The sequence below is a fragment of the Lathamus discolor genome, chromosome 1 (genome assembly GCF_037157495.1).
Source record: "Lathamus discolor isolate bLatDis1 chromosome 1, bLatDis1.hap1, whole genome shotgun sequence".
In the NCBI taxonomy this organism is placed as follows: Eukaryota; Metazoa; Chordata; class Aves; order Psittaciformes; family Psittacidae; genus Lathamus; species Lathamus discolor.
The window spans coordinates 137,734,861-137,751,620 of record NC_088884.1 but is presented as its reverse complement, the minus strand read 5'-3'; the positions used below and the strand labels follow the sequence as shown (position 1 = coordinate 137,751,620).

Genomic DNA, 16,760 nt, shown 5'->3' with positions numbered 1-16,760 from the left:
GCATGCAATGAAATGTCTGTGTTGAAAGAGTTTACGTATATAAGCACATATAAAACCCAACTGCACTATGCTGTGAGTTGTGCAGTATAAAAAATCAGAAAGAAAATTAGGTTTACTGTCTTAAAAATTTCCCAAAGTGAGTTGACAGTTGATATTCTCAAGCTCATTCTATTAAGAGGCATAAAGCCCTTTTAGGAACAAAATACAACTAGATAGCTAATCTTGTATACGGAACTTTTGAGTGCTTGACCTCTGCCTGAAGAAAATTTAACATATTTGACTGAATCCCACAGTCTAACATGCACATAAATAAACTTTGAACACATCCCATGTAGTGACTGCATTTATATGGATCTGCAGTCTTTTACATATATAGGGGGTGTGTGCGTGTATATGCATATGTATATATAGCAATTTTTTCTGGATGCTACTTAGTCATGAAATTACTTTACAACCCGGTGTGAATGTTTTCAGTATTTTCAACAATGTTGCTGCTTTTATTGAGTGAATGTTTTCATCTGGGTTATCAGAAGTATAGTGATTTTATGAAGGGAGCTGCAGAAGAACAGTGAATCCAAGTATAAAGGCAGTCTCAGACAGAACTACAAAAGCGTAAGTTTTGTAAATGACTTACAGCTGAGAATGTACCACAAGCAAACAAGACAAATTATAACATTTAGTTCTATAAAATCCTAGCTTATCTATCACTTTTCCCTTTTATCCCAGCCTATTTATCACTTCAGTGTTTTGAAATCTTGATACACCTGGGTTGGAGCAATCCCAGGCACAGCTACAGACTGGGCAAAGAAGAGATTCAGAGCAGCCCTGTGGAGAAGGACTTGGGGGTGCTGGTCGATGAGAAAATGAACATGAGCCGGCTTCAGTGTGCGCTCGCAGCCCAGAAAGCCAACCGTATCCTGGGCTGCAGCAAAAGGAGCGTGACCAGCAGGTCGAAGGAAGTGATCCTGCCCCTCTGCTCTGCTCTTGTGAGACCTCACATGGAGTATTGTGTGCAGTTCTGGTGTCCTCAACATAAAAAGGACATGGAACTGCTGGAACAAGTCCAGAGGAGGGCCACGAGGATGATCAGGGGACTGGAGCACCTCCCGTATGAAGACAGGCTGAGAAAGTTGGGGCTGTTCAGCCTGGAGAAGAGAAGGCTGCGTGGAGACCTCATAGCAGCCTTCCAGTATCTGAATGGGGCCTATAGGGATGCTGGGGAGGGACTCTTCATCAGGGACTGTAGTGACAGGACAAGGGGTAAAGGGTTCAAACTTAAACAGGGGAAGTTTAGATTGGATATAAGGAAGAAGTTCTTTACTGTAAGGGCGGTGAGGCACTGGAATGGGTTGCCCAGGGGGGTTCTGAGTGCTCCATCCCTGGCGGTGTTCAAGGCCAGGTTGGATGAAGCCTTGGGTGAGATGGTTTAGTGTGAGGTGTCCCTGCCCATGGCAGGGGGGTTGGATCTAGATGATCTTGAGGTCCTTTCCAACCCTAACTATTCTATGATTCTATGACATAAAAAAGAATAATCCAGACTGTGTTCTTCCTCACCCAAAATTCTATTGCAAAAAAAATGCATGTTGTAGACAAGTAGATGAAGTGCTAACAGACTTGTTTGCCAATCTAAGCACAGATGCCCTACAAATTTGAGACAATGTATCAACTGCAGTGTAACCAAACACTGCAGAAGAAAGCACAGAGATAATGAAAATATCTGCAAGAAGTGGAAAAAAGCTGCTTTATAAATGTCACAATATCACAATTCTAGAAGGTGAGGATTTTATCAAAAGAAACCAGTCACCCATATTTTCCCTTTGCTGTTCTCCAAGTACGTCTTTTGTTCTTACAGTTCTCTTCATTAAATGTTTAGCTAGGTGAGTGGCTTCCCTGTTAGCACAAGTGACTTTCTAGGTAGCAAACAGGTAGACTAGAGCCTTTGTTTAGAAACCCCAGTCATCTGAATCAGTCGACTTTTTAAGCAAAGCTGGCTGAAGACTCATTCTTAAGTGTAAATCACATACATACAGAAAATAGTTTAATATTCTGGAAAACTCAACACAAATGTATGCTCTGTTAGAAGTGGGATTAGTATCGTTTATCTGAATAAAAATAAGATTGTCAGTAGCATCAATAATTTTATAGGTAAAATGTCTACCTAAACCAAGCTGCTTCAAATTCAAAAAAAAAAAAAAAAAAAAAAAACCACAAAACATATTGAGGTTTTAGGTACAACTGCTAAATATTGTAGGAAATGTAGCAGATGATTATTTTAAATGATTTTTTTTTTCAATTTACTCAAAAATATTTTAAAAACCAAGAAACTTGAGTACTCACAGATTTGCAGGCAGCCATTAGCTTGAAATCTGTCTCAGTCCACACAGGCCCTTCCAAAAAAGTATACCACTAGCATCTGTGGTCCTTTCTAAAGCATTATTTAATGGAACTAACTGCTAACACAGCTGGCCTGAGGTTTTATTCCCATACAGCACCAATCACATAACCCACAGAAAGCAGGAAAAAAAGGGGGAAATAAAAAAGTATTTGAAGCAAATGTTGCTCAAGAAGGATTTCAACCATATGAAGTAAAAGCATCTTGAATATTAGCCTATTTTCATTCTGCACCATGAAATGATCATTATGAGCCCTTCAAGAATATTTTTAACCTGTGGTAAGTTCCCTCAGTCCATCCCAAGCAGTCTTCATACTGAGGAAACATTTTGTCAGAACATTCCAACAGGTTAGAAATATTGAAAGCAAATCAACTAATCAGTGTAACGGATGCAAATTCAATCAAAAAGAAAGCCAAAGTTGCCATTAAACACTAGAAGAAGCCCAAATCAGCCATGCACCAGCCCACATTTCTCCCCACCTCAGGCAGCTGGTTGCTAGAGTTATCTAGAGGAGAAGCCTCCAAACTTGGTGTCTCAGTTCTTATTTGAAGCACGTCTTCCGTTCCCACACTGCTAGTGGAATCTTGAGACTGAAGTGATAAACCAGCATGACCTGATATTGCTTCATCTATTGCAGAATCGCTGTTCAACTAAGACAGAAAAGAAAGAAACATGAAATTATTCATAGTTTATGGAACATACAAATTCCAGGGAAAACACACATTAGTTTTAAAATAGGCTGTTTCAGTATGGTTAGATATTTGAATTTGTTTACATATGACGAGCTTAACACCTTTACACTAAACTGTTAGAAGCATCCCATCTACTTCTGTAACATTTAACTTCAAGAAGTTAATGTGTGAAGTTACCCTTAGAATCTAGAAAATTACTTCCTTTCTAGTTCTTAAAGGTCTTTGGCAGTGGTGAAATGCTAGACTGAAAACACTGAGGCGCAGAGCTCTTTGCTACGGACAACATTAGTACAAACTTTGCCTAAAGTCTGAAGAGTGGCATACTATCCCTGCTGCTCCCCATTCAGTCACTCTTTTTCTAATTTCATTTATGTAATGGAGAGAGACTTCAGAGTGGCCAGCATTCTCCATTTCCCCCAGCTATATGTACACAAACGCTTCAAAATCCATAATTAAATTAGCAATTTCAGTGGTTAAACACAGCTGAGGCTCCCACAGGATCAGTTACTTCTCTTGTTCTTATTTAGTATTTGGGGTTTTTTTTTAGGAATCCAGAAAGACACACACTTTATATATAACATATGCAATTTTGCACTTATATTGAAACAAATATAGTAAGTATAAAGACATATATGCACACAAAAATTAACACTGTACTTCAATTATAAACCTGTTATGTACCACCGATGTGGTAAAGGAACTCTTTCTCTTCATTGATGTTGGTAAGCAAAAGTTTAGCCACATGAGCTTAGTTCCTCTTTAATTCACTTAGGCTGAAGGTGTGAGCCATATTTATTCATCAGAAGTGCAAGTAAAAGCTTAAGTTCTAAGATTCCTTTCATAGAAAAATAGCTTACCATCTGCGAGCGAGACAGTATCTGACTTGCAGTCAGGGCTGCTTCCTCTTCTGAAGACTCATCAGTATCTTCCTGGTTGGTCAAGTTCAAGCTGGGTGTGCTACCAGAGTACTGACATTCTTGAAGAGATGGTGTGTCTCCTTTGTCAATACTGTCAAGCGAGCGCCTGCGAACGCCCCAGTTGAAGTTGTCCATGCTTTCACCCTATAATAAAAAAAGTTTGCACAATATGTATGTACAAATTTCAATGCAATAAAATTAACACACAAACGCAACCAAGACAACACAAGTACTGAATGTATTATGAACAGAGTTTCAATCAGCCCTTTTAGTTTCATTTAAATACCTTGTTAAATGACGTTTGTAGATAAATTAAAATATATATGGCAAATGAACTAGAAATCTTTTTAGTATCTTCTTGGAAAGTAACCCAATATATAATCTAGAACTATATCAGTATCAAATTTATATATCTGACTAGAAAGTACAAACACACCACAGACAACAACAGAAGAACAAGCCAGGGCACCAGGCTGCAACTTACCTGCAGCTCCTGGTTAGCAAAAAGGAAAACACATATAATTAGAAAGAACGAGGACAAACACTTAAAGATACTATAGAACCAGGGAAAAATGTTTTATTACGTAAGATTTGCCAACAGTAGAAGACTGATTCAAGCTCTGAAAAAAAGCTTTGACCAAAAAGCTAGTATTTAAAATAATTTCTCTTTCTAATGGGAGATTGATTGAAAAAATAAACAAACTGACGACAAAACACTAAAACCAGCATGCTTATGATACATTTCTCTAGCATAACATGTAAAGCAACTGTTTCAACAAACATTAGATGAAATTCATTAACTAACACACATGAATCTAAACTGACCACATCCAACTGACAAAGCACCACCAACATTAATTATATGCAGGCTCTAGAAAAACCCATGTCTTCATTAACTGTTTTACCAGCTACTTTGTGTCAATTTTATGAAATACACCCTAAACACCAAAAGCTGTATCTTTTCTGTTTGCACAGTTTAAAGATGGGCTACTTGGGTTTCAAACATCCAACATATTAAGTGAAATCCGTATCTTAAACCCACTATTGTTTTAATTCACAAGTACAAGCTATCTTTGATTTTCTCACGCACTTTGTCAACCTTCAACAGTTCATCTACAGATGGAAAACCTGATAAGGTCACTTCACCAGTCTAAAGACAGTTACTAAAATACCACATCTAGCCCCAGATGTGCAAGTACGGGTTCCAAAACTGCTCTTACAAAATATCACTTGTGGTGACTTAAGAGATCATTATGATGTATTAAACATGCAAAGCAAACTAAACATTTTGTAGTCGCTTTCTCTCTTAGTGATTTGTTTTGCTCCAAAATAAGCAAAAAGTCATGGCAATGCAAAAGAATCCCAACTACAACAAAGTACTCCCACCATGGGCTGAAGCACTTCTGTTTAATCTGAATATTACTCAGATTTTAATGTAAGAGCCCCAGTTCATACTGTTGACATTGAATTCTTAGAAACAAAGAGCATTCTGTTTTTCTGCTGCAAAACTAGGCGGCTCTTAGATAAAGTGCACAATTTGTATGTAATGCCCTAAATTTTACAATCTCTGCTTTTCTTTTTTTTGCAAGTATAGCACTGCATGCTACATACAGGCAAGTACAGAGAAAGAAACTGTCTCTTCTTCATCATGATCTGTTAATCTGCTATTGAAATTATATAGAAAATGAATTAAAGGTTAACTTGGTTTGGTGAAGTTTTTGACTTTTGGCATCCTACCTGCAAAGCCCCATCTAGTGTTAAAGTAATGCTATGCTACTGCCGAGCCAATTCTGAACTGTTAAACTACTTGTTTTGAATATAGGAAACTATATCTGTATAGTGTGTTGGTCATCTATGCAACAGACCATAATGAGCCTATACTTTTCCTAGAAGATGCAAATATTGGCTGAAGTGAAGCAACATACAGGAAGGAAAGTGAGATAAAACTTTTGTATTAAGGGGGAAAAAAAGCAAGATTTTGTAAAAAGGGATAGATTAACGAAAAGAACAATCTTGGAGTTTAGATAGGCAGATATTATTCTTAGCAGCTTGTTGACTCATAACCCACAAGGGTCTCCATTACTAATTCAGTTATTTTGTACAGACTGTAACAAAAACACTGAAAGAAACCTCAAAGTACTTCTCCCCAGTCCTTTTACAGTCATACTTTTAAGGTTCAGCAAATTCTGGTCTGAAGTCTTTTATTTATCCCAAGCATGTAGCAACTGTTAACAGAGTCTTTACTATTTCTCAATATTTAATTTTGGTTTACCTCCCCTCTCTTGTTTTTGAGAGGAGAAGTAAAGGAAATGTAAGAACTGCAGCAAGCCAGATATAAAGTAAAAGTCAGTGCAACCACTTATGTTGACCAAGTTAATCATATATAATGAGATAGTATATCATACAGTTTGTAACTTTGAAAGCTATTCTTCATGTTTTCAGAATGCAGAAGCGTATTGGGAACAAGATTATGCAATTTTCTTAATATACTGCTCCATGATTAAATTTTTAGCTGCATGATACCCAGGTGTTCATCCTGTAGTTGGTTCATACTGTCTTATCACTTCACTTTCGGATTAAGTCACTTAACTCCCCCTAAAAATCCCAACTCTCCTGAGCAAAGACACCCAACAATTTGTAACAACTTAACACTGCAAAGTTTGTGAAACAGGATTCTTTATCATTCAAGTTGAGTTCAATCACATCATAAATTCTTTCCAATTGGATTAGTTAGAAGAGCTGCCAATTCCTTAGAATTGCACCAACATAACCTTATTTTTAAAACGTTCTCAAATGGAAATACGCAGAAGAAATCCCAAGGTCTCACCTCTGCATCTTCCAATTCAACATCTAAAAAGTCAAAGTCTTTAAAAACTCCAAATTGTTGTTCACTGGTATTGTCTTCTACAGCCACTTCCTCCTCTTGAATCACTTCTTCTGTTGTTGAAATAAGACTAGTTTGTTGATCTCCAACTTCCAAGTCCTCATTAGAAGAAAACACAACCTGCAGATATGGGTAAAAACAGAAATAAAAATTTACAACTTGTGTAACTCCAGAAGTCAGCTATCCTGCTTCCCACACTTAATGGCATTAGTGGCAATTAGCCACTAGGGCAAGGTAGACTGCAGTTTGGTTAGAGACTTGCTGGACTTCAAACTACGTCTTTAAACTAGTGATAACCGAGGTGGGCTACTCACTTTATTTTAAAAAGCTCTTAATGTCATCACCACTATTAAGCTTAGTATGCCACTGGGGGTCTCCTCTATGCCATGCACAGAAGTAAAACCATCAGCTAGTTTACCTAATAGTTAAGACTACTGCTCCTACTGAAACCCATGTTAGTGTGAAGGCATGTGATCCATTGTTTTTTTTTCAATGGATTCTGTGGTGTTTTCAATACAGCATCAACATCCTTGCAGTCCTCGGCCATTGCTGCCCCCTCTCTCTAAAGTGCATGTTATTTGTAATGGGCTAGATAAAGATTTACTCAGAACAGGGGAGAGCTAGCTCATTTCCCTCTTCTAGCCAAGACACTTAACATTTATATATGCAGCCTCAAACACACTACTCTGGACTGGCAATGTCATCTTGCTCTTCTGTGAAGTACTGAAGATTAGTTTGATCAACTGAGTTCCTAAGTAGGCAATTAATTTAATTTGGAGAGGAAAGATTTGAGTTTCAGTCCAAAAACTAAAAAAAAAAAAAACAAAAAAAAAAAAAAACAAAAACACAAAAACCACCACCAACAAAAAAACCTTAAAAAAAAAAAATAATCTTGTTTTGATAACCACATAAGATAAAAATTAAGAATTAATCCTAGCAATTAACATTTGCTTCAAAATATACAGGTCTTCCCTAAGGTCCATTCCCTGAGACAGCAACATTAGTTTTGGCTGAATTTAAATAGTGTTTTCAAACATGTCTAGCAAAGAGAGGTGCCCACTGGACTTCTTAAGGAAAAATTCATTATTTGTGATTCCACCCCTTTGAAATTCTTCAAACTGCATTTGTGATTTACTGAACCAAAACCAGTTTGTCAAAAACTGCTTTTCATAACTTCACCAATACCTGAAAACTCAACAGCATTATCACTGCTGGGATTTAAAAACCAGAACAAAACACCATCACCACTTACTGAAGGATTCTTGGGAAGACCAGATTCTGGACCACACAGAGAAAGCACATTCATTAGCTTCTCCCTAGTTCTTCTCTGAAAAATATACCAAAGAAAATCACATAGCAAGGCATTTGCTGGAGGTTAAAATATAAACTGTCTGCATTTTAACTAGTCATCCCACATGCTGACATCCACTAGGAAGAATCTGACCATTTTTTCTTTTCACCAGTACCAGCTTTTAATTTACGCTATATTCATTTACTGTTTTGCTAAGACACAATACAGACTTCAAATTAGACTTCAACAATTTTTTTATACATTCATAAACATTGTCAGTAATATACGTATAATGTATTCAAGACAATGTACCTGAGATAGCTGTGGTCTCTTCCAGCTGACGGGAACTAATGCATTTGAATTGGAGCCTGACGAAGTTGAAGAAGTGCTGCGTGTGACAGCAATGACTTTTGGTTTCCCATTTCTACCAGCTGCGCTGTGTTGATCACCATACTTATTCCCAATAATTGGTGTCTACCAAAGACAACAAATACTTCCTCAAAATGCAAATCTGTGTTAGTAAAGACTGCACATTTGTTTTCAGAATTTAGTATTACATAAAAAGTAGAAGGGCTTGTCTGTCTGTTTTTAAGCATTCTATGAAGCCCATGCCTAATCCACTGAGCACTGCTACACTGGGAAATAGAAAGCTGAGTAAGTCTACCCTATGCAGTAGGCTGCCATTCTGCTCACTTGCGGTTTTTTGAATCAAGTAGAATTTATGCTGACAATCCGGTTACATGTTTTTAAACATGCTTTGAAAAACTTCACAGACAAGCAACTAACACACACACTTCTGAGAACCAAGCAGCAAATTCAGTCCTTTTGACAACAAATGCCACTCCAGTGAACTCTGCTGGAATTCATCCTGTCCCTCAATTATATGCATGCAGTGAAACTTCCAGTAAGGAATTCACTTACCAATTTAAGTAATTCTCTTAAGACATCTGTAACTCCTATCATTATCTAGGGTCAGCTTCAACCAGGAGCCCTTACTTCTGATTAACTGTAAAGTCCTACCGTTTCCACATCCTTATATTACACTGCAGTCATTTGGCTATGCTCCCATTTTCAGATACAGAAAGAGTATCAGATGTATTATCTTCAGTTCTAATGAACCTTACAGGGTTGGGGGGGGGGGGGGGGGGGTAGGTGTGTTGTTTTTAACTACAGGATTTTCTCCAGTTTCATTCATCTTACATTGAGGTACCTATATTGTGTATCCTACTCTCTCCTCTAAATTTTCTCCCCCTTCCAAAGTCACGCCAGAACCACCATACAGGGTTTTAATCCTCTCAGCCCTTGAACACAAAACCCTTCATTTGATGAAAGCCTGGAATGTTCAGCTGCCAGCAGCAGCCAGCTGCATTAGCCTGCTCTCTGACACAGCTGAAATACCCTTGAGAATAATCCCATTGACTTTTAGTAATTAACTCTTCAGACATTCAAAGAGGAGGAAAAAGGCAAAAACACAACAAAAGCATTCAAAGGTTATCTTTCAGTATGACTCTGAATTACTTGCATGTAAAACTTCAACACCTGTCATTCTTAACAATTATATTTATTTTAAAATACATAAATGTAGAAGGCTAACAAAACAAATCTGAGTTTGCAACAGGAAGTCATTATTGCGTTGTAATTTAAATATAGTAATTACCTCTGATATGTCAAAATGAAAATCTAAGGTCTTCCCAGGTAGCTCCTTGGACACATTAAAAATTTTTGTGAAAGATATTTCAGGAGAACCTATGTCACCTCCATAAGACTTAGGGATATCATTAGGTACAACAAGGCTTGCTGACCGAGACACCACCAGTTTCAAAATATTAAGAGCTTCCTTCCAATAGGGACTCTAAAGAGAATATACACAAATCACAAAACAGTCACTTTAAACAAGACACCATTTTTAATGTACAGTGGGATTTCACACTGATTCATTGCAAGATTCCCCAAACCAGAATCTCTGATCTTCTACATGTGGCTGCAAGGTGCTAGCACATGTGGGCAGCTTTGGACCTTGAAGTGCCAGGTCAGGTCCAGCCAAGCAGGCAGGTCCCAGTGCCAGTCACACCACACTCTGTTCTATGTCCCTCACTCCCTGTATGTGCACTATTTGTTTTACCATTGTCTGAAGTATCTGCCCATCATGCCCCAGAAGAAAAAAACTAATTGCATTTAAAAGTAAAACAACTTCCACCTCCCGTCATCTTCAATTATTTTACATTTATTGGCAGAGTAAACCTAATTTGAAACAGCCAAAAATATTTTGTACTTTATATTTCCTCAGGTATTTCAAAAATCTTAAAAAAACCCAAACCAAACCAATACATTTACAAGGTTTTTATGTAGTATCAAACCAAGTGCTTAAAACAGCCAAGGCAAAAGCATGAGAACACTAGAGACAGAGCCTGATTTAAGTGCACTTGCCTTCAAAAAGATGGTTAGTGGTAATGTAAATAATTTAGCAGTTTCAACTACAGAAATTGTAGTTGGAGTGAACCACAGAAGAGACTTACACAGAAAGCAGCACCTTGGGAGGGTTAAGATTTACACTCCTGAAAATGTTAGGATTCTACCTGAAACTTAATCTTCCATTTTTTTAAATTAGCGGGATATCTGCCATAATAAGAGTCTTCAATAATCTCCTGAATTTCTGTGCATCGTAAACATAAAAAAGCAGTCTCAAACCTGAATCATCCTGTAGCAACTTAAATTAAGATGCACTGTGACCCCAAAAGACTAAAAACATCAGCTTACTAGCATCAAATTTAAACAAGACATGTTCGTTTATGATCTTATTTTGTCATTAACAGTAACATGTTTTATCGTATCAAAAATACACAGGCCTCTCTGGAGGGTTTTTTTCACTAGTACTATTGATAGCCAACATCTCCTAATTAATTAAAACGAGATTCTATAGAGATTCTATGGTAGTGTGCACATAGAAAGCATAGAAAGCTCAGATAAAGGTTAGACGTGAAGCAAGCAGCTCTCAGGCCAAAAAAACTATAGTTAATGCTAATCATTCCATTTTGCCTAATGCACTCTGACAGGAGCACAATATCGAAAGTAGATATCCATCAATAACAAAACATCCAGGGAGCACTACTCTTCCTGGGTAATTATGATTAACCCACTTGACTGAAATACATTTGGCAATAATGGAATTCAGGAAAAAGGGGGGCAATGGGAAGAAACAAAAAGAATGTTGTACACTGAAATGGTTTTATGCTCCAGGCATTTTCATTTTCAGCAAGATGCTAGACTTTCTTCTGTGAAATAGATTTTCGGTGAATTCTGTTCCTAGTACAACAGATCAAATTACCTAGAGCAAAACACTGTTGTTCATCTTTGAGGGACTTTAACAAAAAAAGCACTCAAATCCATTACAGTGCACCTCAATGTTCCTCACAGATATATTGGTCAAAGTGATTTAAATATGTATTTAACTGTAAAACTTCATTTTGAAAACATATATATTTAAATAAGACATTTGTGCAGTATTTAGTAGTAAAGGTTTCCTTGCATTTTAATAGTTAAAGGATCATGTCCTCTAACTACATATGTAGAGTTGCCTACATCTGCAAATAGATGCACATTCACCCATGTATACTTGTCCCACAAAATGTATTTCAAATCGGACAAATACATAAGCATATAGTGAATTAAGTACATAGGAAAAAATAAAATACTATGAAATCTGGCCTTGAACAGCTACTTTAATGTCTGAAATAAATTAATCCCCATAAAAACGCAAGTGTAATTTCAATACCACTTCGATAATATAGGAAAGGCTTTCATAGTTTTTCAGTACCTACCTGAACATATTTACCAATAACTTTTATGATTTCCAAATTGAACTGCTTCACTGGTGCTGTGGATAGGTCAATATGACTCAGAAGACTGTAAATGATCTGCAGTAAGGACTGCTGCATACTGGATAACCCCTTCTCTAACAGCTAAACAAAAAATAAATTTAAAACATAGAATTCATTTAGGGCCTTTCATGGTAGCAGAAAGTGAAAACAAACATTAAAATACAGCCAACTTCCATACATATTTATTTTCACCTTTAAAGAACTTGTTTTTAAAACCAGTAGAGCTGCCACTTTACTGGTATCACCTCATGTTTTCCAAAACCTTGTTTCAGCATTAAAAGAAAATCAGAGCAATGTTCTCTGTCCTAACTCAGTTTTTCCCCCTGAACTTTGACATATTTGTTAGCATAGATCTAAAGCACCTCAAAATAAAACACTTCTCATTAAAGAGAAGTGTTCATACAAATTCAAAATCTCTTTACTGTATGAAAAACAATTACGTTTCTGCATTAAAGAAGACTGGAACATACAAACTTACAAACAAAATAAGTGCATATAAAGTCGTTCATGAGAATGTCCAAATATTGAAAAAAATATCTTCAACAGTTTGAAGTTTTATACTTCAAGGACAAGTCTAAAAGGTTTTCACACAAAACATTTTTAAAGATAGTAAGTGTTCCTGTATGAATGGCTGGCAGACTCACGTACCAAATTCTACAACTGAAATTATCTTTGATTATATACAACGCAATACTTAATAATTTCCAAGTTTAATCTAAGTTGTGATAAGCTAATCTTTAAATGTGTATTTCACTAAAAGAGGGTCTCTTAGAATGTGCACTATACTAAGCCAAGACGGTGTCCACATTTTATTCACATGGCACAGAATATAAATATCAACTTTGAAACACGACTATCATGAAAAGGGATCTTTCATTAGAGGGATTACATTTTCTAGGTATACTTAAATTGTTGCACTCCAAAATGGCATATTTTAATACAATTCCTTCATCATGGAAGGTGGACTTTTTCCCCACCAATATCCAGAATCATGAAAAATAAGGAACTGGCAATGAGTAAACGTAATGTTGATCACAGATTGTTAACATGAGGTACATACTTACCTCTGCAAGGTAAGTTACGAGGTTAAATGTGGCATCTGAGAAAGAGTCATGCAGATATCTACACACTACATTAATCCAGTTAGAACAGTCTCTGGAATAACTGTGTGTACTGTATAAACTCATCATATGAGCCAGATTGGCAAGAGTGGGTGATTTTTCCTCTGCACAAACCTGTAAAGCAACAAGCATATTTAATTATATTAGAAATGACAATTGTTTAACCTAAGCATTCACAACTCATTATGCACTGTTCCCAGACTGCACTCTATTTTCTAATAACTGAAACTGAATTAATCACAAGCAACACCTACAGTTTCTGCTGAATTTTGGTACCGTGGCATCCACGCTCCAAGTTTATCTACTCATAGCAAACTTCACTCAACTAGAGTCCTTAACTAGTAGAGCGAGTATTTAAGGGACAGCAGTAAAGTCTGGATTTACGACAGGCATGTAGTTTTTTGAGGCAGCTTATACACGTTAGTCATCTCTGTATCACAGAGAGCTACGACTGCATCCTCTGTGACAGACAGCACTTACTCCCCTTTCCACAGCCTTCCTTACAATACAGTCTGTTAGGCCAGCATACCACCAGCCTGGCTGGAGATGGTTGGTGTGTATCGTGTACTGTTTTAACAGACACTAAAGAACATGCTATCTTTTCTTCTCCAGTCCAAAACGTAAGGATGAGCTCATTTGTAAAAGTAAATTAGGAAGACTGCTTAAAAATGGATTTACATTTAAAATTACAAACTGAAAAAACAGATGAGTCAAGAAAAAGTAACTGATGTTATTAGTAAGGAAATTTGTTCAAATCTCAATTTTATAGAATAAGCTGAACATTTTTGCATTGACAAAGAGAAACTCAGGGGTTGATATGAGGTCCAACTATGTAACTTAGGACTGAATCTTGTCTTTAAAATACGACCTTCTCCAGTTATTTCTGTATTAGAATATTAGGTAAAAATACAAGAGAGCAGAAAAATATAGAAACAATGCTGGTGTAAAGTCCTGAACACTTCACCAAGCATCATTTGACATACCTTTGCTATCCTGTCAGCTGTTTCTTTACAAAACTGAGTTGGGTTATCAAAATGTTGAATCAGATGAGGAAGTAGGCACAAGATGTTTAAGGGAAATCCTAAACACATACATAAACACAGTTACATGAGCCCCAAAGATTTTTAATATGACTTCATTTAAGGTGGAGTTACCTGGTATTTAAGTACCCTTACAGCATGACACATACATACTGATATATAAATACACATACATGTACTTGAGTGTGTATGCATGTAGAATGCATATAAATGTGTCTGTGTTAGGTATAAATATGCATAAGATGAAAATAAAATCATCATCAGACCAATTAAGTGATAGTATAAGGAAACTGGACAGCTTTAGGCAGTACAGTCACATTGCTTCTTAAGGTTTGAAACAGTACTAATTGAGATAGCACAAGATCACGAAAAATAATACATGTGTTCCTAAAACTCACTTGTAAGCAAGTTAATAGTAAATACATATAGTTTACATGCAGTATTTCTTGGCGGATAATTATTGTCTGCAATGTATTCCCGCTATCTAGCACTGTAATAGTGATAACTGCAAAAAGAATTTAACTGAAGGGATTTTTTTTTTTTAAAGGCAAATGCATAATTACTACTGATTTTGATTACCCTTAATTTGACGAAAAAATGTATTTTCATTACACACACATCTACTAAAGATACCTGCTAACTGAGATGGATCCACCAGAGCATGCCTGGAAATTGTGATGAGTTTACTGAGGAGATGAACTGTCATTTCTTGCGTAGATGCTGAAGTAAAGCCTTTCAGGAAAAGCTGCTGAAGGCCTGGGAAGTTATTCCATTTCAGTTTATTCTGCACCTTTTCTATCTTTTCCCGACTCTCTGATTTATCCAGAGGCAAGTGAATAAGAAGCTTGTTGAGCAGCTTGAGAGCCAAAAGGTATTCATACTCATAATCTGACTCCAGCAACGAAGCTGCAATCCAAAATATGGTGGCCATCAAGTTGACAGGGTCAGTAGTGGGCTGCACATCATACATCCCTCCCTCTCTAAGGGAGGAAAGGCTTCTAGTCCTGGCCAAACTTCCACCATGATTTATCCTTCCATCCATTATATCCAGTGTGTTGCTCCGCCGACGGTCGCCTCTCCGCTCACTGATTAAATTCAGTCTTAAAGAATTACTCCTTGTATTGCTGTAGTATCCCAAACCATTGCCACTATTAATGGGACTTGTGCTTAGATTTATCTGTCCAGTGCTTTTCCTATTAGCTGCATACTTGTTTCCCATTACAGAATCATGGTATGAGGTTCTAAAATAAAAATCAGTATCATGTATTATTCCATATAAAATACTTTAATAACATGCAATTTAGAAAAAGTGAAGAAAGAAAAAAAGATGCTACACTACCCACACATACACACGCACAATGAATCACTTCATCACTGGAAGAGTGCTGCGTGGAGACCTAATAGCAGCGTTCCAGTACTTGAAGGGGGCCTATAGGGATGCTGGGGAGGGACTCTTCGTCAGGGACTGTAGTGACAGGACAAGGGGTAACGGGTTCAAACTTAAACAGGGGAAGTTTAGATTGGATATAAGGAGGAAATTCTTTCCTGTTAGGGTGGTGAGGCACTGGAATCGGTTGTCCAGGGAGGTTGTGAGTGCTCCATCCCTGGCGGTGTTCAAGGCCAGGCTGGATGAAGCCTTGGGTGGGATGGTTTAGTGTGAGGTGTCCCTGTCCATGGCAGTGGGGTTGGAACTAGATGATCTTGAGGTCCTTTCCAACCCTAACTATTCTATGACTATCTTATGAAAATACAGGATTCATCTATCTAGAACACTAAAATATCCTTACAGCAACAAGAACAAGACTGTAGCGTCCTGTTATCTCTGCTACCAAATCTATTTGTTACAATCCCAGAATACCATAATAATTACATAACAGTTTAGTAAAATCAGAAAAAATAGCTTGTAGCATGTAGATTATCTGCGAATGAAGATCTAGCATTCCAACTTACTTACATATGTGATAAAGGTAGAGAAATGAATTAATAAATTATTTACTTACTATACTTATTACCTTATATTTTATCTGAAGTATCAGACCTAGAAAAACTAACACCTTCAAGTTCTGATAATGAGAAACAGAATATACTCCTAGGAATCTCAACATTTTCAACAAGTCTGTCATGAAATCAAGCAATGTCTGTACTCTTAGGGATTATTTCTTCTTTTTTCAGTTTGAAAAAAAGTCATTGAGCTAACCCCTCAGACTGCAATGAGAAACACAAACGACTCAGACTATGCAATTACACTTCTTGCATATACGGACAACAAATCTGAGGCTAGCATTTGCTGTCACTGAAGAAATTTCTTTTGTATTAACACTGGAATGAAGTATTTACTGCAGCACACAAGTTTTCATCTGTGAAACTTAAATTGTCTCAAATTATCTTCTGAAGATTTGTGCCATTACCTTCATTAAACATATGGGGAAAAAATAAGGCTCCCAAGAAATTACACTACTAATGAAGGTCACTAGAACCTGATTTAAAAAGGAAGTACTAAATGTACTCAGTGCCTTTATTTTTGAAAAGTCACAAAAGAACTGA

The 16,760-nt window shown here is 36.9% G+C and overlaps 1 protein-coding gene across 1 annotated transcript in view; it reads right to left on the bottom strand.

Moving 5' to 3' along the window:
* FRYL (FRY like transcription coactivator) overlaps window positions 1-16,760 on the bottom strand; it is a 137,262-nt gene that overhangs the window by 20,709 nt on the left and 99,793 nt on the right. The window contains exons 45-54 of the mRNA XM_065697555.1: window positions 14,850-15,457; window positions 14,160-14,257; window positions 13,120-13,290; window positions 11,996-12,136; window positions 9,835-10,029; window positions 8,490-8,651; window positions 8,139-8,213; window positions 6,830-7,006; window positions 3,943-4,146; window positions 2,873-3,043 (exon numbers count right to left, since the gene is read on the bottom strand). Coding sequence (XP_065553627.1) covers window positions 2,873-3,043; window positions 3,943-4,146; window positions 6,830-7,006; window positions 8,139-8,213; window positions 8,490-8,651; window positions 9,835-10,029; window positions 11,996-12,136; window positions 13,120-13,290; window positions 14,160-14,257; window positions 14,850-15,457 — 2,002 coding nt within the window. The remainder of the gene's footprint in view (window positions 1-2,872; window positions 3,044-3,942; window positions 4,147-6,829; window positions 7,007-8,138; window positions 8,214-8,489; window positions 8,652-9,834; window positions 10,030-11,995; window positions 12,137-13,119; window positions 13,291-14,159; window positions 14,258-14,849; window positions 15,458-16,760) is intronic.